We start from the raw sequence: 21415 nt of genomic DNA on the forward strand, positions 1-21415 counted from the left end.
CACATGTGCAATGGTATATTCAATAACCTATGCATCACAATTACTACTACAAAATCTAAATTGGTCTTGCTTATCAAATGACAAACGATAAACACAATTCTCAAGAGAATGGATCTAAAGGAATTAACCATTTCGTAGCCCATGAACATTGCGACTGTTCGTTTCTTCATTCCAGCTTCGGTCGACATGATTTCAGCAAGAGTACAATATCTCGTCTTGCGATTGTTGGAAATATTGCAGCCTTTACACAGACAACCCTTGCTATTACAAAAGAACAAAAACTGGAAGGTAAATGTAACAATATAAATTACAACGAAGTAGTATTCTTCAAGTCGAGTCGAGGTGACTCTCTCTTCGCAAGACGAAATACGCCTCGGCTAGTGCTCACGGATTGGCGTAATGTCCCCAAAGATGAAACGACTTCCCTCCTATCGAGTTGAAGCACCTCAAACTCGTAGGCTCCGGCGAACTTGAATTGGAGGCGAGAACCGAGCAATGCAATGCTCCTAATGCAAACTAGAATGCTTGAGAGCTAGAGAGAGGAGAGAATGATTTGTTGGTGTTCTCATCTCCCAAAACTCCATCTATTTATAGGATAGAGGATGGTACTTGAAAAGCTTGGCATTCAAGATATAACATAAAGAAATTAGAGGTTACACAAGTTGAAAGGCCATAGGTCTAGTCCATGTGAAAAGCCTCCAAAATCCTCCAAGTTTTACACGTTTCCAACACTTCTTGCTCTAACCACGGTGTTTCCCATGATATGAACCACCCCTGCATCCCTACACTTACTCAGGAACTCCAGTTCATCCTCTTCTATATCTGCAATTGTTGAACTGATCGTGTTGCTTATCTGTGTTTGGGACCTAGCAGGGACAATGGACTCGACTGATGAGAATGTAAGGTCGCAGTCTGATGTGGATGCACCCATCTGCTGTCCATACAAGCTGTAGTCATCAGAACAGGAACAGCCTTCCATCATGGACTAGAGCCGAACAAACATGAACAGACTGTCGAATAGCTTCTTCTCGAAATCTTCATCTTTCTTGTGAAGGTCCTTGTAGCCATATCTTGCCACACAACGGAATATGTGGAAGTTTTTGGGGCCGATGCATTTCACAAGAAACCTTTCTTCTTCTGGGACTGTGTACACTGGAAGGTACTTCACACACACAAATACTACCACTGAGTGTATAGCTGGGAGGTTCGTGATGAAGTGTGAGAAGATATGAGACACGCCACTGGCTAGTTCGGTGTACACAAGTCCGATTCCAGGCACACGGACCAATCCTAAGCTAGGACCGAGCCCCAAAATCCAAGCCATAGATACCTTACTATGCATCTCAAATCATATCTTTTAACAGTACCATAGTGCCAGACACATGATAACTAGAAAGGCAGAAGCTATCACAAGCGGCACCCAACCACCTTGATTGACCTTGAGAAGCACAGCTGAGAAATATGTACACTCCAGGACTAGAGAAAGGAATGCGAACAGTAGAACTAGCATCCAGTGGCAGTGCCAAACTAGTAACATTATAAGGATCATCAGGAGAGTCGTCACGAGCATAACAATCACAACTGCTGTACCTGTTGCAACATTATGTGTAAATGTGAATAATAGTATATAACATCAAATGGGTGCATGTTGAGAGTTGGATTAGAATTAATAAGTATGAGCGTTCTGGAAAATTCACCATAAGCATTGCCAATTTGACTTTGATTTCTGAATCCGGCAGTAACAGCAATACATGGAAGCATTAGGATCCAATTCATGTCAGGAACATAAATCTGCCCGAGGAACTTTTTTGATGTATGTACAACATTGACCCTTGGGAAACATCCTAATGCAAGGGCCTGTTTTATTATTGAAAAAGTAGCAGATATGGAAGCTTGACTAGCAACAATAGCAGCTAAAGTTGCAATAATAAACATTGGCCAGTATACTCTTTCTGCACCGATAATTTTAAACAGGTGAGTTAGGAATCAAAACAATGTCTGATTACAAATTTTATACTACTACCAAAGTTGAAAGTAATCACAATCATGCCAAGTATTTTGATAAATTGACTAGTGCTGTCAACTCTAAAGTCAACAAAACCTATGCTATTGTATTCTCAGATTGCTCCAATTTAGCACCAGGTGGTTTTGTCACCTATCCAAATATCAAATATGAAGACTATAAAAAACCTAAGGAAAGCAGCTCCTATCTATGAATTTCATCTGAAAAGTAGAGTCAACTTCAGTCCTACCAGGAACTGACCGGTAAAAGGCATCTATCACATGTTCTTTGTTTTCCATGAGGTATGCTGCTTGCCCAGAATAAGCAAGTAGAAGGCAAGGAAACACAACTGTTGTAAAAGCAATCTGTATAGCAGAAAGTGGGAAATGGGCAAGATCAGCAAAAAGTGCGTCTGTCCCTGCAATAATTAGTAGTTTTAGAAGTTAATCTCTACATCTGACATTCAGATATAATACACAGTACATAAAGACTGGATGCTTGAAAACATAAGATGGATGGACTAAATGGATGTGTATGTATCTGCATGTGTGCCTGTGTGCATGCATGAGACAAAGAGGGAGGGAGATACAGTGACAAAAGAGAGAGAGACGAGATGAAAACCTGTCATACTTATATATATTGAAGATGCCAATGCCTCCAATCATGACAAACCACAGCAGCACAATTGGAGCAAAAAGCCAGCCAACTTTATCTGTGCCATAGTGTTGCACGCTGAACAAGCAAACCAATATGACAACCGAAACAAGCACAACCACATCTGCACCAATAAACATCAGCTTAATTTTCTACCGAAGGCCATAAACCCAACTACTGTTGATGACTATGCAAGTATGAAAGTAAGCATGGAAAGTAAAATTAATTCTTAAAAATAAAAATAAATAAAAGAGAAGAAAAAGGTGTAACATAAACACATACTCCCTCCGTCCATGAAAAATAGGGCTATTCCATTTTTTATCCCTCGTTTTGGAAAAATGATAATAAATAGTTAAAGTGGAGAGAAAGAAAAGTAAGAGAGAATAATATAGACAAGAGACTTCTCTATCTCTTACTTTTCTTTCTATCCACTTTAACTATTTATTATCATTTTTCCAAAACGAGGGATAAAAATGGAATAGCCCTATTTTTCGTGGACGGAGGGAGTAAAATTTTTAAAAATATTACTCCTAATTCTTAAAGACAAGGGTGATTCAAAAACATGTACTATTTGAAAATAATATGCTCCATCAATTCAAATTATATAGTCCGCTAGTACACCATTATTTTATTGGAATATGGCAAACATTTACTTGGTCATTAGGCTATACCTAATCATATTAATAAGGGTTTAGTAGCCCTTTTTTTTGGCTTTTCTGAAGTTGTTCTTAATCTTTCTGCAAAACTTAACTGTACCAGATAATTAAGATAGAGTATACTTATAGAGTTAATACCACTGCTCATCTTTGGATGATCCACCATGATCCCACCAGAAGCAGAGAGAACTGCAACATTAAACTTCCTCAATGAGTAACTCTACGATTACTTATACAATGTGGGGATAAAATTAACTATTCTGCGCCAATAAAGATGCAAATATTGATATAAGAATTGATTGCTAGCATTCATTCCGTATCTTCTATTCAAAATGCCTTGATAAGCAAGTAGAAGTGTCGTTATGAGTATCCTGAAAAAACAAATGGGCACCAATAGCTCTTACAATACCTTGTATAGGACCGTGTTCTGGTGCATCAGTGAAAAAGAATATTAGCATCTTTGAAGCCAATCACTGTAAAAAGAGATGCTCACAAACAGGTGAGAATCAAGAATGTCCAGTTTAAATTTTCACCATTCTCGTGAGACTTTGAGAGTTAATCTGATATCAGCCTGATGTTTCCAAATTATTCTCAGTCTCTTGGCAGATTGAAATTGAATAAAAAATGAGCTAAGAATGAACTTGCTGGATTAAATGCCTAGATGCTAAACATCCTAAAATATAAGTTAAACTAAATATATGTCAAGACTTCATTCCTCCTCCTTTGATTAGAATTCAGTCTAATATAATTCTAAGCCTCCATATTTCATTTCAATGCATATAAGATCCAATTTGTGCAGGATACTTGCCATTCTAAGAGCATCTCTTATGGCGCCCCTCCGGTAGGACGTCCGGTCGGACACCGGGAAGGGCGACTGGGACGTCCGCCGTTGGGAGGTCGAAGGTCGGATACGGACGTCCCGTGAGGACGTCGGGTGTCCTCGGACGTCCCGGCGACGGGCGGGCGGACGTCCGCCACTGTGGCTTCAAGTCGGACGTCCGGTCGGACGTCCTGTTTTAATTTTTTTTTTTAAAACTCTATATATACGGCTCGTTGAATTTTATTTCATTCGCACCACTTGTGTTAATAACAAGTTTCTCTCTCAGAGGGGTTGACGTGATAATGTATGCATTTTTTTTTACTAGTATGTAAATTTTTTTTTTCGAATCATGTATGTTTTTTCCGATGCAGTTGTTAATTTTTCCCGTTCGTATTCTCGGTCAAATTTTATTTTCCGTAAACGTAAATTGTTTTATTTGTGAATTTATGATTTTTTTTATTGCGGGATGTCCTAGTGGGAAGGGCGATGGGAAGGGCGGATTATGCAGGGGATGTCCTAGTGATGTGGCAATGGGGTGGGATGTCCTAGTGACGTGGCAGGAGGTGTTTTTGGGATGTCCGAGTGGGACATCCGCCCACTGGAGATGCTCTAATAAAGAATTTAGTCAGTAACGGCTTCAGGTTTACTAGTATAGCAATTAATTTGTTTGATATAGCAGTATGTCTACTTGAAAATGTAACAGCGACAAAACAGTAAAGTGCAAGTTCAAAAGCATCGTCAGTTTGTTAACTTGCATGAAAGTATACAGATCAACCATGGTTGAAAAACACAGCCTTGACAATAAACTGGAAATAAGAATTAGTGTGCCGATGGAAAGTTGCTTGCTTACCAGAAATTGCAGGGGTGAGAATCCCGTCTCCAATCACCATGCAGTTCCCAACAAGTACTAAAATAAGAAGGGCTTTCCTTCTAAATGCGTGGGCTTCCAGCCATCTCTTGATTTTTCCGGCAAGTGAATGTTCATGGAATGTGCTTCGACTGTATGTTGTAAGGTCCTCATCAGTCCGATGTAGGTTGGGAATTGTTTTGACTTTAGCATGTCGACAGAGTAAAGAATAAAGAATAAGCGTTCCTCCTATCAAAGGATAAAATACAGATTATATGCTTAGAATATGTATTCCCGCCTCCCCCAAGTAATTCCTTGAGATTTTTGTGAAGCTATTAAATAAGTATAAGGCAGAGTTGCACACATTTGCTCTAGCATTGTTCAATCCCAGGAACTACTAACTAGAAACAATATCATTTATGTAATGTATCTAATAAGACATTAGAAAATAGTAGGAAAACACGAAGCTTACCTTGACCGTTGTCATTTGCTTTACACACAATGAACTCATATTTAAGCAGAGGTATCAGCGTAAGGGAGTAAATAATCAAAGAAAGTGCACCAACAATTTCCTACGGATCTTCAATTCCATGAGGAAAAATGTTATAGAACACATACAAGGGAGATGTTCCCAAGTCTCCATAAACCACTCCGAGGCTCTGGAATGCAAGCCTTAACAGCAGAAGTGCCGAGAATTTCTGTATAAGCAAAAGTTGATCAACAAACAGCAAACGAACTATCCTCGACAACAATACAACACGCTGAATTGTAGTGTTAATAAGCTACTGCCTAAGATCATGTATCGTAGAATAAAATTCAAACAAAAGCATTTAAAACAGTTGCACATGATGCAAGCAGAACTCTACCCTCTTGATACTTAACAAATTCGATTGAGCTTAAGCAATGCACTTGGCAGCCAGTCATCATGTAAGCATAAGTTAAGCCTAGAAGTAATACAACTAACAATCCTACCGAGCCAGAACAAATCAATAATTTGTTATGTCAAGAAGGAAGCAGAACAAACATGTTGGGCTTCAGACAGTATAAACAACAAGAAGGAAGCAACAAAACGATGGCATTAATGCAAGATCCCTAAAAATTTAAATAAAATGGATATTTATAGTTTGGTCATTAATACTTTTGAAGAATTTCAATTTTAGTTCAAGCCATAAGCAAATAACAAATGTGGCATTTTACCTTCTCTCTATACATATTTTTAATCCTTCCAGCCTCCTCATCCATAGGCTGATCAAGCTTCTGGTCCAAAACCCACATACTTCCCCTGGTAGTTTCATTTTCTGCATCAAATTCATCTCCACATTCCATCGTCTTCACTTTTATTAAAAAATTCCAACTTTGCTATGCAGTTTTCAAACCCCCCAAACTCGTCAACAAATACCAGATGGAAAATGGAATTCAACAAACCACAATAAAATCGAGAAAACGAGCATTTCACCACTCCATAAGCTGAGAATTGGGCGAGCAAAATTCAAAATCCTGATTGGGAATTAAGGTATGCAGGAAGAGAGAAGGAAGTAGGGAGTAACAGACCGCTCCATTTAGCTCTTCTGAGAAGTGAACAGGCTTTCATGGGGACCGCATGTTAAAATGAGTCAGAGCTTTCTCTCTCTAATATCTGTTGCCTTCTTCCTCTATCACAAGAGAGAGAGAAGAGAGTCCACAGATTTCACAGTAGTTGGTATGCATTCGGTTAATAGATGATTTATTTACCGAACAAGGAGTGAGATTTATATACATGAAAAAGTTGGTCCATCAGTTCTCAGATTAAATCAGTCAATAGTCACGTTGAATTAAGTGTTATATTAAATGATGATATATTAGAAGTACTAATATAAAATTGAGTAGTTTAGTTAGTGGCTTTATTAACATGTAAACACAAATCTCGGCTTTGAGGCTGATCAGAAAGTCTATGGCAAAAATCTCGTGCTTAATCTTTTTTCTTTTCTTTTTTTTGGTAGAATTAATTTTTTATTCATCTTAAAGAGACACAAACACACATATGTATTTGTCCAGAGCCTTTGTCCTAACGGCAAGGAACTTAGACATTATTGCATGAGGTGCCAAGTTTAGACATTATTGCATGAGGTGCCAAGTTCGAGCCTTCTTGACATCAGTTGTAATTTTCCGTGTTCGAGCCTTCTTGACATCAGTTGTAATTTTCTCTCTCCTATCTATAGAAAATTAAAATAGGAGTTAATTTTTAAAAAAACCACATATGTATTTATTTCTCCACAACAGTATTACAGTAATATACCTTTTCACAATTAATATGATTGAGTCTAATAATAATTCGATTATAATTTAATAAATAAAATCTGAATTTTTTTACTGTCATTATTTTAACTCTAAATTTGATTTATGAGTTATCACTGGACAACTGGGTCCCCTTAAATTGGTGGTGTGATATGCCATCACTTGTCGCTATTTTTGTTTCTCTTTTCATAAAACAAGTATAAATTGTCATGTATACAAAATAAGTCGAGCATTAAAAATGGTTTATCAAAATAATAGGCATGATATACAGTTTTCAATTAATAAAAATCCCTATACACGCACCATCACAAATGTGCGTGTGTATACCAAATAAATAGTAAAATTTTAGACGATTCTAAAATCACATGAAATTTGAGAATCGGTATAAAACTGAAAGAGCCTAAATCATCTGGGATTCTGGATCACATGCACATTATCTTAAGAGCATCTCTAGTGGGCGGACATCCCACTAGGACATCCACTAGGACATCCCAAAAACACCTCCTGCCAGATGACGAAAGATAGGCTATAACTGAGGCACAACTTTTGATTCATTGTAATTTAAGACAATGAATTCATTCAACAAAACAAAGGCATTAGTGTATGATCATAAGTTAACTCAGCTTGTGTTTAGTAAATGTAACGAAGTTTGTGTTTAGTAAATGTAATGACAAGTAGGTAGAAAAAGTTAATAGAGTGTGATTTTCATTTTTATATACTATTATAAGTTTATAATAAAATGTGAGTGAATTGAACTAGGACAGTATGAGGTCTATTGCCGACAATAGTTAGTTAAAAGTAAAGGAGAAAGATAGTTGTGCATGGACGAAAGATACATAATCATGAATGGAGGAAGCATCAACCAAACATACCATCTATTACAAAGTTTTAGAAGCATTGCACTTCATCATATTAAGGCCATCCACAACGCTGTTCCTATACCGTTCCTATACCGTTCCTTAAACCACTATTTGAGGGCCCCACTGTACTTTTTTACTCCATTCCTTAACTAAGGAACGGAACCTGCAACCCTCCGTTCCTTAACCGTTCCTTAACCGTTCCTTAAATTACTATTCATTCTATTTCAATTTTTATTTTTATTTCCAACTAAATTAAATTAAATAAACACACTTTATTAAAAAACAAACATACTTTATTAAAAAACAAACATACTTTATTAAAAAACACACAATATTAAAAAAAATTACAACTTAAACTTAAAAAAATTAAAAAAACACACACAATTCAAATCCTAAAAAAATAAAAAACACACAATAAAAAACACACAATTAAACGTGGGAAAATAAAAAAACTACTCCGCCGGCGAATCATCCTCCGGAGGCGGTCGAGGTTTAGGGGGAGGGGGAAGACCAAGTAGTCCTGCCATATGCACAATTCCGTTCCACCAGGCCGTGTATTGGGCGTACGAGAAGCGGGAAGTGTCCGCCATTGTGGCGGTTATGTACGCCACCATAAGTGTGTTCGAGCCTCCTTGTGAGCCCGATCCCGAGGCCGACTGGCTTGATTCTCCTCGGCCCTTCCTCGCTCTAGCCGCTTTCGCCGCCTTCGTCCCTTGCGGACGACGGCGCCCACGGCTAGATCCCTCGTACTCGGCGGCCGTAACCCCAACCTCCTGCGTGCCACGATCACTGGGCGCATCGGTGTCACCAGACGAGTACTGGCCGCTCGTCGTGTGCTTCGTCCGCTTTGAGGTTGATCCCGAGCTGGAGCGGACACCACCGGCCCACCTTTCCTCGTCCTTGACGAGCTGCCAAATATCAACATATTTGAACTGTACACCGGTGTCCTGGTGGAAGGCGCGCATAGCCGCCCTCAGTATGTCGGCGCCCGAAGCTCCGCTTTGGTAGTGCGCCGCTTCGGTGGAGTAGATCCCGCAGAATTTTTTGACCTGTAAATCGACTCGGCCAAAGTGAGCACGAAGCATTGTATATTTGCGCTTCCGGGCCCCTTTCGGCTTAGTCTCGTGGTAGACATCACGGACCTTTTCCCAGAAGCACTTGGCGGCTTGTTGGTTGCCGACGATGGGATCATATGAGACGGTGAGCCAGGCGGTGTACACCGCCTTTGTTTCTTCGTTGGTGTAGGGATGCCGGCCCAGATCCTCCGGCTCCTCCTCCTCATCCTCCTCGGGTGCCTCAGACGCAGCCCTGTAGCTTCCACCGCCTCGGCCTCCTCCCTGAGTGGGTTCAACGGGGATATCCTCCCGAATCTGGGACAAACCCTGGGAAAGCCGCGAGCCGGAGCCTCGAGCGTAGGCATCCACATCGAAAGTGGGTGGTTGGTACCCACCCGGCGTCGCCGACCCCTGCGTGCCCGGCGTCGATGACCCAGAACCACCAAGTGTGTTGTACATGGTCTCCCAATCGCCGAACGCGTTGAGATCCCACCCTCCGGCGCCGCCACCACCGTAATTGCCGTCGCCGGACATTTTTTGAAGAGATAGAATATGAAAATTGGAGAGAAATTGATGTTGATGTAGGAAGAATAGATGTGTAGTTGTGTATAAAATGAATGAATTAGGTGTATTTATAGAATAAGAAAATAAAAATAAAAATTAAAAAAATTAAGAAAAAGTTAAAAAAAACGGTAATGTTACCGTTTAAATTTTTTTTTTTTTTTTTTAAAATTTGATTTTTATAAAAAAAAAAATAATTATTGCGTCATTGCTGACGTGTCCCACTCGCGGGCCGGCGAGTGGGAAGCACGCACGCACGGGGATCGGCCACGTCGCCCAGGCGCGTGGCGGCTTGTTCCGTGCCGCGTTATGTGCCGTCGGCACCCGGCACGGAATGGGAACGGGACGGGAGCGGAATGCAGCGCCGCAACGCGTTCCGCGGCGAAACCGTTCCGGCGGAACGGCACGCGGAACGGTTTCGGCACGCGTTGCGGGTGCTCTAAGAATATAAATCATTTATAGTTAGATGACCAAGTTCCCTTGCATTGTTAGATGACATGTTCCCATTCCCCGGGGACTCATAGTTCATGTTTCCTGAATCCGGAAAGGAGAGGAATATGTCTACTAGTGCGTATATATACTATAGTACAACTTTAAATTGTTCTTGGCAACCTGGCAATAGTTTCATGAATGCAAATTGGTAAGCAGTAAACACACAATTATTTAACTAAGACCAGTTATTGATGCACTTTTTTTATTAGTACTAAAAGAATTATGCATGTGAAAATGTTATTTTCGTGTTGTTAAATGTACGTGTAAATATCATATCCAAAATCTCATTCTCTATCTCGAGGCAACCTAATAGTCCAGAATCCACATTTTCTCTAGTGCTACAAAGATTGATTAGCTTGAAGTGAAATTGAAGGTCTCCGACATAGATATCACACCAATAACAATAAAATGTCTATAGATATGTTGCACCTTAAACAATTAGATACATAATTAATTATCGATAATCATTCACTGAAATTCGTTCTTCCCAATGTGTTATTGTCCGATGTCAATCAAAATTCGACTTTTTATTAAGATAAAATCAAAATTCGACTTTTTCCACACCCATATTCCTAGCGCCACTCCGGTTCGGCGCTTGTAGAACTCTGCAACCGAACCGAATCTGAGACCTCCGGCATCTGGAAATTCAATCATCAGGATCGGCGATTCCTCCACCCCTTCGCAAATGAATCTCCGCCCCAAACTCCGATCGCCTCCCGCCGCCTCTCTGCCGCACAGCACTAAACCGACTCCGATTAAAATGCCCAGCAAATCTCTCCTGCGGCCGACGCTCGTCCTCGCCTCTTTCCTATCCCTTCTCGCCTTCTACTCCTTCGTCCTCCACACTCCCCCCAACAACAGATCCGCTACCTCTATCGATGCAGCCCTCGGCAATCGCAACGCTCTTTCTCTCCATCGCGCTGACAAAGTGAAGATATATATGTACGATTTGCCGAGGAGGTTCACGTACGGGGTGATCGAGAGCTACGCAGCGGCGCGCGGTGGGGAGCCTGTCGCCGACGATGCGCTGCTCAAGTACCCTGGGAATCAGCACTCCGCCGAGTGGTACCTGTTTTCCGACATGAATCGTCCGAGTGAAGAGCGGATTGACTCGGCTGTGACTCGCGTGACGGACCCCGAGGAAGCTGACCTCTTCTATGTCCCCTTCTTCTCTTCATTGAGTCTCGTCGCTAATCCCGTCCGATCCGCCGCTGCGAACGCGACTTCTGATAAGACTGTCTATAGTGACGAGCAAACTCAGGTGCGGTTTCATGTCGAATTTGTCTTATTAAAGTGTTATTGGCACCAACTAAATCCGTTCTTCAATGCTTTGTGCCGCACTCTACAAATTGCTTTGATTTCTACTCCTTTTATTGATATATTGAAGAAAGAGCAAAATGTCGAAGCATTTGATAGAGTACATGTTTAAGCAGCTAGTTAGGTGGTAGAGTGATGGTATACCTGACTGATGCAGGAGGCTTTGATGGATTGGCTGGAGGAACAAAAATACTGGAAAAAAAATAATGGGTGGGATCATGTATTCATATGTCAGGATCCCAATGCTCTGTATAAGGTCATTGATAGAGTGAAAAATGGGGTGCTATTAGTTTCAGACTTTGGGAGGTTGGCTCGCAATCAAGCATCACTGGTTAAGGACGTGATTCTTCCGTATTCACATAGGATTAATACATTCAAAGGGGATGTTGGACTGGACAACCGCAAGTCTCTGCTATTCTTTATGGGGAATCGGTACCGAAAAGAGGTAATAAGATGCCTTCTTTAGGGTTATGCACTTGTTCTCCAAATTTTATGCTATCTTAATGTAAATGTATTGTAAATTTACAATCACTATGAGTGAGTTTTCTATTACGACACATGCTTCTCATAGAACTGTTTATGATGCCCATCTATCTGCCAACCCGTGTGGTAACTTATGTGTGCATTTAAACTTACTTTGATTTTTATTGTTGGTTATAGGGTGGTAAGATTCGAGATTTGCTTTTCCAACTGCTTGAGAATGAAGAGGGAGTTATAATTAAACATGGAGCACAGTCTAGGGAGAGTCGCCGTGCAGCAACACAAGGAATGCATACATCAAAGTTTTGTTTGCATCCAGCTGGTGATACTCCATCAGCTTGCCGACTATTTGATGCCATTGTGAGTTTATGTGTTCCTGTCATTGTCAGTGATTACATTGAGCTGCCTTTTGAAGATGTCATAGACTATAGAAAGATCGCCATTTTTGTTGATTCCACCTCTGCAACTAAACCTGGGCACTTGGTGAAGTTGCTGAGAAAACTCAGCCCGGAAAAGATTCTGAAGTTCCAAAAGGAATTGCAAAAGGTATATCTCAATAGAATAGCCTTACCTTGCATGCTGAATAAGTCATATTCCACTGCAAATCTCACCATAGAAGTGATTGACATGAGTAGAGAAGTAGGTATGTGTATTCGCAGGGCTATAACTAGATTCACAAAACACCAGTTGGAATATTAGAAGATTGGCGCTTAAAACAATTACTAGTAATTAAGTAGCTGTAGCCGCTAGCAAGTGCAGAGTAAGTTCAGTAAATTGCATTCTGTCGGAATAGTTCATCCCTTCATATCATTTCTTTCTACACCAAGGGCTTTGCATGTGGTTCCAATGTCAATCGAATGAGTTCACTTTTAGTTGGAGCTTAAGGCTGCATTATTTTTTCAGTGGAGGAAATATGTCATGGTACTAGTTGTTGGATTGTTATCCTCACAAGCAAGCTTTTACCGTCATGGAATTCACTAGGCTCTTTCATCATATTCAGGTGAAGAGGTACTTCGAGTATGAAGATCCCAATGGGACTGTCAAAGAAATCTGGCGGCAGGTTTCTCAAAAGTTGCCTCTCATAAAACTTATGAGTAACCGCGACCAACGGATTGTGCTGCGTGACCTGGCAGAGCCAGACTGTTCGTGTATCTGCTCAAACCAAACAGGCATAAGCACAACGCTGTGATACTCCATTGAGTTCATTTTGCAGAATAGAAATCGAACTTGGTGTCAAATGATGTGCGATACAAATGCCATGTTACGTGGGGTGGAGCAGGGAGGAAAGGAGTTGCTAGTGCTACAGGTGCAGTTAAATCTGTAGTCATTCGTAATTCATATATTCTTGGTGAGCAACCTAGATTCGAGTATTTTAATAAGGACGAGGTTGCTGTCCTTGATATTGTGATATAACTAGAATTGAAGAACTGATCAGTTTGTAAATTACAACACAGAAATACATAGTTACCCATGTACCAAAAGCCTCTTTCGATTTTAATGAATTTCATCAGCAGCTGTTATTTAGTGGTGCTGGTATCCGAACTAAAATGTTGATGCAAACAAGACTATAAAAGAGAAAAGAAAGAAAAGGAGAGAATGCTCTAATGAAGCTCCATTCTCTTGGCTTTTTTATCCTAGTCTTCCAGTTAACCAGGTGGCCATTTCATCTGTCTCCCTCCAAGAACATGTAGGTGAAGATGGTAAACAGATTGACCTACAGAGAGACAGAGACACAGACAGAGATGTATTATTAGAGTTGTGAACATCAAGCAACCATTTGAGCAGCAGAGAGGGGGAAAGAGAGAGACTCACAAGCAGATGCGCCACTGTTAATGACAACGCGAAAACCATCACTGATCCCTTCTTTCTCCGCTACTATCTTAGCAGCATGAAGAAGCTGCCCCAATATCTCTTCATGCCTTTTTTCAGCCTACCAAACACACAAAATGCAATTTAAGTTTCATGAAATGTATAACCAACCATTGCAAAAACACATAACAGTACCTTCCCGAGCTGGGTTAAACCATCGCGTAGCTTTGGAATGACTAGAACATGAACCGGGGCCTGTGGGCTAATGTCTCGAAAGGCAAGAACCGATTCATCCTCATACACAATTGAAGATGGGATCTCCTTAGATATAATCTTGTCAAATCTAGAGAGACACAAATCAGAGAGCATCAAAGTTTTCTCTTGGCACCAAAGCATTTAATGATAAAATAGCTAGAACTTCTCCTATTCTCTACCATTTCCATTGAAATTGATGAAACAGCATACAAGAAAAATGATTAGAATGAGGACTGTAATCATCATTCACAATCTGAATTGTGGCCTTAATTCCGGATAAAGGAAAAGATGATGCAGATGCCGGCAACTGATCAATCTCAATGTAAACATTATCCGTAGCTAATACGCAGGGAGAAAATTTGAAACTTATCCATGTAAAGAAGACGAGATGAGCAAAGATACGAACATTGTTGGGGCGCCGCTATCAGCATTGGCGGCGGCAGCAGTAGCAGCCAACTCTTCATCGCTTGTAGCTCTTACAGATGACAAAACCCTGAAAGGAACACAATGCCTAAGAAAGCTAATACAGAAATGTCACAATTCAAATCAGCCATATAACAAACAAACCCTAACTCCTCACTAGTGTTCAAAATTCAGAATTGTGCTAGGTTTCAATCTTTCAGTTGCTAGAAATGAACACTAATCAACAATTTAGTTAAAAATTGAGTAGAAAGGGGAAATTTTGAAATTGACGGGTAAAAACTAAAGATAATCAAATCAAAGGCACAGCATCTAGAGGAACTGGATGTACAAATCAAATACCTGCGGAACTGAAGAGGGCGACGAATAGATGCATCCTGAATCTGGGCAGTTTGATTAGCTGTTTTGATAAAGTTGAATGCTCGAAGAGAAATGGCGCCGCTGTTTTAAAAACGTCGCTACCAATCAAATTCAATACACACACGCACTGAGAAGCGAAAATTAATGGAGAAAAGAGGAAAGAAAGATAGAGAGCCCACCGCAACAAGTAGAGGGAATTCATGACTGTCGCTGTCTCCCGCCACCGCCGGCTCAGGGCTCTCTCACGCTGTAGCTCAATCCAGTCTAACTCCAAATTTAACTGAAGCCTTAAATTCTCAAATTTTATTTTTCTGTTTTTTTACTGTGGATTAAATTATTTTATTTATTTTTCCCAATTTTAAATAATTTTCTTTTATAACAAAAAAAATTATTTAATTATTTTTCTTTGTTCTGTCTCATACTTTATTTTTATTTTGTACTCCTATCTAAAATTATTATGGATCATTTGATCTATCCATCCATGCATGTCAATAAATTGGATTTTTGCATAGCAATCAAGGAATTGAATGGAAAGATAATAATTAAAGAAAGAGAGATGGTGCTTGGTGCTGTTAGCTCGCCGGCAGTGGCGACCCCACCTTCCTAATCTCCAACAATTAAAGCCCTAGCCTCAACAGGATTCTTGAAATTGGAGGATGAGTCCCACAGTCATAATCATTTTATAATTGACAAAATGGGTGAAGATGATCCAACTGACAACATATAATGCTTGCACCCTTCTCTGTCTCCCTCTCTCTCTCTCTCTCACACACACAGTGGAGATAGTTTTAAACTTGAAGATATATTGGCACTCTAACTTGGTGCAGCACTATCTCCATATCTTTTCTTCTAGATTTAGCAATCAGGAATTGCTACAAGCAGAAAAAAACAAAAAAAAGATTGGCACCAAGATTTCCTGCAAGGATAATGCATACGCACCATCTTCTCCAATAGCGCAAGAAAAGGGAAAATGAATTTAATTTGTGAAGGAAAAAATGCGCAGCTTTAAGGGAGAAAATGTGTATGGGTCAATAAAAATGAAATCTTTAACCTTGGTCGTCTCTGTTTCTCACTTCCACCATTGTTCATCAATAGTACTTGACCAACGTGTGGCATCATTGGATCACTCATATCATGAGTGGCCATAAAAGCAAGACTGTACAAGATTGATTGTGACACCAGGCGGCCAAGAACCTCATTGCACATTCCCTCTTCTTCAATAAAAACAATAATGCTAAAATACTACTGCAAGATTTAGTACTATGTGTTCGTACAAAGAATTGAATATATACAGCTTTATGTGCACCATTTTCCCTCGTGCCCATAAAGTTTTCCCATTTACCCCTTCCCCTCTCGCTCTCTCTCTCCCATTTACACCTAGAAAATTGCAGTCGGTAGTCCCAGATGCACAAAGCTTCCCTTCAAGAACTCAGAGTTGTGATACAGTTTCATTCTCAATTTTCAAGAATATGGCTGTGGTAGAAGAACAAGCCTATGTTAGGGCAAATTTCTTGTCGTATACAGCTCTTCTTTGAGTGAGTTCTGCAGTATTCAATTCTTTTTTTTCTTCTGTATTTTGTCTTGATTATTGCTCAGTTCATGAAGTACTCTTTAGATAATTTAACTGCAAGAACTGATATTCTTAGTCTCTGTTATTCTTAGTTTCATTGCAGCATGACTTAGTAATCTATGAGTATTTAAGCTTCTCATTTCATTGTTTCTCTCATGAAAATTCAATCTTGGCTGTTGGTTTGCTTTCCTCTAATGAATGATGATTGGTCTACTCTACAAACAGATATTTTCATAGTTTCATTGCAGCAGTGACATTATTCTATGAAAGAGTTTGAGTTTCTGTCATAAAAACTCAATCTTGGCCATTGGTTTGCTTTCCTCTAAATGAAATAGTGATTGATCTTCTCTAACAAACTAGATTATCTAAACGGGAGTTATTCAGTAGCTGCTGTTTGTGATATTACTCTTCAAATTACAATCAAAATTGTCATGACTGTTTCCTCTTAATTACTTATGCTGCCAAAATCAGGATACATATCGCTTGCTCACACCATACCTATCATTAGCAGTCTGTTTGATGGATTTTTGATGATCTTGTTTCAGTTTATAGTGATAGAATGGATTCAAGTGCACATAACTCTGGTTCCTCAGAGTTGGGTTTGGATTTGGAGAGAGAGTATGACATCAATCTCAATCTCCCTGGTTCAAGTCCACCGCCATTGCAGAGCTTAGCTGCAGGAGGCTCCGAGAGCAATGCTGCTTACTTCTCATGGCCGGCTTGTAGGATAGGTGATGCAGCCGAGGATAGAACACATTACTTTGGCAATCTTCAAAAGGGGGTTTTGCCGGAGATCCATGGGGGGCGCCCAACGGGGTTGCAGGCCACTACCTTGCTCGAGCTGATGACTATTAGGGCATTTCACAGCAAGCTTCTGAGGCGGTTTAGTCTCGGTACAGCCATTGGGCTTCGTATCCGGAGGGGCTCTTTGACTGATATACCAGCTATACTTGTCTTTGTTGGTAGAAAAGTTCATAGGCAATGGCTCAACCCTGCTGAATGCCTACCTACAGCTCTTGAGGTATTTTGCTGATCAAAATCTCAACTTTCTTGGATAGCTTCTTCATGGTTGATTTTGTAGGGACCTGGAGGTGTTTGGTGTGAAGTTGATGTGGTCGAATTCTCCTACTACGGAGCGCCTGCAGCTACCCCGAAAGAGCAGTTCTACGCTGAGCTAGTGGATGGATTTGGTGGGAGTGATCCATGCATTGGATCTGGTTCTCAGGTATTCCTACAACACATTCGAAACAGACCACGCTTAAGTTCTTGCGTTGTATGGTTCAATCCCCGTTGCATTTGTAGGTTGCTAGCCAAGAAACCTTTGGAACATTAGGTGCAATTGTTAGAAGCAGAACAGGAAATAGGCAGGTTGGTTTCCTCACAAATAGGCATGTAGCTGTGGATCTTGATTTCCCAAGTCAAAAAATGTTCCATCCGTTGCCACCAAGCCTCGGACCGGGTGTCTATCTAGGCGCAGTTGAGAGAGCTACTTCCTTCATCAGTGACGATCGTTGGTATGGTACTTTTGCAGGAACAAATCCAGGTTATATAAGCAAAACCACTACTTTGGTTTCCCTCCATTCGTAGATTCTGATATTAACTGTAACGCACGCGTCGTGTAGAGACATTTGTACATGCTGATGGAGCCTTCATCCCATTCGCGGATGACTTCAACATGAGAAACGCCACCACACTCGTGAAAGGCATAGGCGAGATAGGCAAAGTCAACAAAATCGACCTGCAGTGTCGCGTGGAGAGCCTCGTTGGGAGGCAAGTTGAGAAAGTTGGGAGGAGTTCTGGTCTGACAAGTGGTACTATAATGGCATATTCTCTAGAATACAACGACGAAAAAGGGATGTGTTTCTTCACTGATTTTCTTGTTGTTGGAGAGAATCAGCACACCTTTGATCTTGAAGGTGACAGTGGCAGCCTCATACTATTAACCAGCACCAATGGAGAAAAGCCCTGCCCCGTTGGGATCATTTGGGGCGGGACATCTAACCGGGGACGTTTGAAGTTGAAAGTAGGGCAGCCTCCGGAGAACTGGACTAGCGGAGTTGATTTGGGGCGTCTCCTTGATCTCCTTGAACTTGATCTCATCACTTGTGCACAAGGCCTTCAAGATCCTCTGCAGGAGCAGAGGAGTGCATCGGATGCACGAGACTCGACTTCTTGGCCGATAGAGTGGGCCTCGGCCAAGGATAAGTCGGAGGACAACTACGACGTTCATGCTCTAAGCATTCCTCAGGCTTCTAGCGATGATGATTCACCGCCCTTGTTTAGGAATGATGAGTTTCACATCGAGAGTCGTCTTGAGGCAGCTCCGGTGGTCGAGCATCAGTTCATTGCTAGGTTTTCGGGCGAATCTCCGGCAAACCAAGAGGAGAGGGATAGTGAGAGTGCACAAGAAATTTCTGTTTCTTTGCAGTTAGGTGAAGCAGAATGTAAGAAAAGAAAGCTGTCTTATTCGCCTAAATGAAACTAGAAGCGTGTTTCGCATTAGCACTTCCCTATTTTTTCGTCCATATAGTAATCGTGAATGTTGTAATTATAGGCCTTTTTTGTGTGAGGGAGAAACATAACCTCATTGTTTACTGCTTTCTTTATGTAATTGTGTACAATCATATTCTTGTTAATACATTTCATATTCTCATATAAAGTGGCACCGAATATATTGAATATAGTTATGAACTCAATAAGAGATACAAATGCCAATCTTGTAGCATTAGCTTAGTACAATACAATAATTTGAATATAGATATGAACTCAATAAGATAGATACAAATGCCAAATCTTGTAGCTTTAACATACAATACTCGTCGAGTGGTAGCATATACATATACGCAAGCTTTGTTTATAAAAAGTGATATATAACGCTTTTATATTTTCTAAATCACCTATATATATCTAGCACGACTACTACGCCACCGTCCCAAAAACACTCGATGAGACGAAGACTTTCGTTGGAGTGGTTGTCAGTTGTCCCCATTGGAAGATAGCTTAGAGACATTGTATGTGAGTGAGAGAAAAGAAACTAACAATTTGAGAAAAGAGGTTCATGAAAAAACTAATAGATTATTGGATATGAATTTGTAATAGATGATCTTACCTATACATACTAGTAGTATTAGTCTCTTCCTATTCTGCATCCAAAATTTTATTCCATTTATTTTGGACAAATAATTATAAAGAGGTGCTTTTCTTTTTCTATTTCTCCTTTTAGTATAATTGTCCACTTCTAGAATAAAGTGGGATTCCATTTTACAGAAGTCCTACCCTTTCACTGCATATATTCTTCTTTCATTTTCCAATTTCTTGAATCTATTCCATTTCTTTTTATATACTCTTTCAAAGCGTATGTCACGAGGTCACCCTAAAATATGTGTATAGATATAATTTGCAAGTCATGACTTTTCAATTCAATTAACGTAATTATTAATGCCATATTTCTATATAGTCCTATGATCTAACCACATCTCCACTGTTCTACAGAAACAGAGTTTTACAGAGGAAATAATTATTAATACAATATCATGTAATGTAAAAATAATCTGATCATCGAATATTTAGTCCTACCAATAAATTATTAACTAAAAATTTGGTATTACAAGTAATTAACCATATACCATAACTTGATGCAACAAATCGTAATTATCAAATTAAAAATTCAACTCCAACACATTTAACAACACTTGAAACTGGATCACAATGAAATAGTAAGATTTTATTGAATTAGCAAGTAGTTTTCCAAGTATACATAAATAATTTCATGATCCTTTATTAATGTAGTGAAGAGCATTGAAATTATTAACATATGATGATAAAATAATCAATCGACTTCATGTATAAAAGCATGATGAATCTTGAGACCTCCCTTCCACTTGCCACGCCAAACTTCATACAAACCAAAACAAACCTTTGAATTCTCCTCTTTTGCATTGGCATCTTCAGCTTCATCTGTGGTTGAATTATTATTGATTGCATCAATCTTGGTCTTGATTTCCTCGCTCTCTTTTGAGGTGTCGAGGGGGAACTTTTTCCCTTTGAATTTCGCGTTTTTTCCTCTCTTGGCCAAAATGTAAACCGGAGAGCCGCTCCACCCGAATGCATCGGCCGTGAACGATAGTTGAAACCCGACTTCGTACTCCTTACCCGGTTCGGTTTTGCTCACACAACCCGTCACCTCCAGCCACGACACCTGGTACAGCTCTGCCGCGGCCCTAGTATTTATTATATAGAAGGGAGGGATGATAACAAAAGATATCATATTTCATCAACACTAAGGGAAACTAAAACACTAATATATACATATGTGAGGACAATTTGGTATGGTAAATAACCCATCCATCTGTCAATTATATGTTCTTATTATGTTTTGTTTATACTGACCCATCATCCGGGACGCTCCAGTATCGATTGTCTTTGCCCCACACGATGCTGAGGTCTTTGGGTTTGATTTCCATCTTTTTTTGATCAAGCTGAAAGAGAGAGAGAGAGATGTTAATTATAGAGTAAAAGTTGAAGGAAGAAGATGAATATGTGTTGTTACAAACCTTCAATTCTAGTGATGGTGCTCCAGCATGGTGCGGAGTAGGGGTGGTAGACATATTGAGAATGTGTAGTTGTTCGCGTAAGAATATAGCTCAACGCCTAAAAGGAACTAAGTGTTTGGGAATATATATAGGAAAAGAATTGTAATGGCGTGTGCATCTTGATTTTGCTAATGTTTGGATGCTCTATCCTAACATTTTTTGTGTACTACAAATGTCATCCATTCACACCATTTTTTAATTCCATTAATTGATATACGTAGTTCATTCATTGATAATATAGTTAAATTATAATTATGGATATTATATTAATAATATATTTAAATACTTCAACTACTAAAACCCCTTACTTTAACGTAAGCCGTCTTAGCTCAGCTGGTAGAGCGCGTGGCTTTTAACCACGTGGTCGTGGGTTCGATTCCCACAGACGGCG

General features: G+C 40.0%; 4 protein-coding genes, 1 non-coding gene and 1 pseudogene across 5 annotated transcripts; 3 read left to right on the forward strand and 3 right to left on the reverse strand.

Moving 5' to 3' along the window:
* Positions 1 to 570: 570 nt before the first annotated feature.
* Positions 571 to 6683, reverse strand: LOC121808435 (annotated as a pseudogene).
* Positions 6684 to 10700: 4017 nt separating this feature from the next.
* LOC121806909 (probable arabinosyltransferase ARAD1) lies at positions 10701 to 13560 on the forward strand. The gene is made up of 4 exons (XM_042207086.1): positions 10701 to 11482; positions 11696 to 11983; positions 12199 to 12564; positions 13019 to 13560. The coding sequence occupies exons 1-4, from the start codon at positions 10907 to 10909 to the stop codon at positions 13205 to 13207; spliced, it is 1419 nt and encodes a 472-aa protein (XP_042063020.1). The 5' UTR covers positions 10701 to 10906; the 3' UTR covers positions 13208 to 13560.
* LOC121806910 (14 kDa zinc-binding protein-like) lies at positions 13492 to 15200 on the reverse strand. Its single transcript, XM_042207087.1, has 6 exons — positions 15042 to 15200; positions 14845 to 14943; positions 14489 to 14575; positions 14023 to 14170; positions 13831 to 13948; positions 13492 to 13732 (listed from the first exon to the last, which is right to left on the reverse strand). The coding sequence occupies exons 1-6, from the start codon at positions 15062 to 15064 to the stop codon at positions 13665 to 13667; spliced, it is 543 nt and encodes a 180-aa protein (XP_042063021.1). The 5' UTR covers positions 15065 to 15200; the 3' UTR covers positions 13492 to 13664.
* An 899-nt stretch (positions 15201 to 16099) lies between these two features.
* LOC121806908 (protein NARROW LEAF 1-like) lies at positions 16100 to 19087 on the forward strand. Its single transcript, XM_042207085.1, has 5 exons — positions 16100 to 16397; positions 16978 to 17453; positions 17514 to 17657; positions 17735 to 17975; positions 18055 to 19087. Exons 2-5 carry the CDS (start codon positions 16992 to 16994, stop codon positions 18909 to 18911), a joined length of 1704 nt encoding a protein of 567 aa, XP_042063019.1. The 5' UTR covers positions 16100 to 16397; positions 16978 to 16991; the 3' UTR covers positions 18912 to 19087.
* Positions 19088 to 20131: 1044 nt separating this feature from the next.
* On the reverse strand, positions 20132 to 21143 carry LOC121806798 (protein PHLOEM PROTEIN 2-LIKE A9-like). Its single transcript, XM_042206951.1, has 3 exons — positions 20986 to 21143; positions 20822 to 20910; positions 20132 to 20652 (listed from the first exon to the last, which is right to left on the reverse strand). Exons 1-3 carry the CDS (start codon positions 21037 to 21039, stop codon positions 20262 to 20264), a joined length of 534 nt encoding a protein of 177 aa, XP_042062885.1. The 5' UTR covers positions 21040 to 21143; the 3' UTR covers positions 20132 to 20261.
* A 199-nt stretch (positions 21144 to 21342) lies between these two features.
* On the forward strand, positions 21343 to 21415 carry TRNAK-UUU. Its single transcript has one exon. It is a non-coding gene; the product is annotated as a tRNA-Lys (tRNA).

The sequence above is a fragment of the Salvia splendens genome, chromosome 6, assembly GCF_004379255.2.
Source record: "Salvia splendens isolate huo1 chromosome 6, SspV2, whole genome shotgun sequence".
NCBI classification, from domain to species: Eukaryota; Viridiplantae; Streptophyta; class Magnoliopsida; order Lamiales; family Lamiaceae; genus Salvia; species Salvia splendens.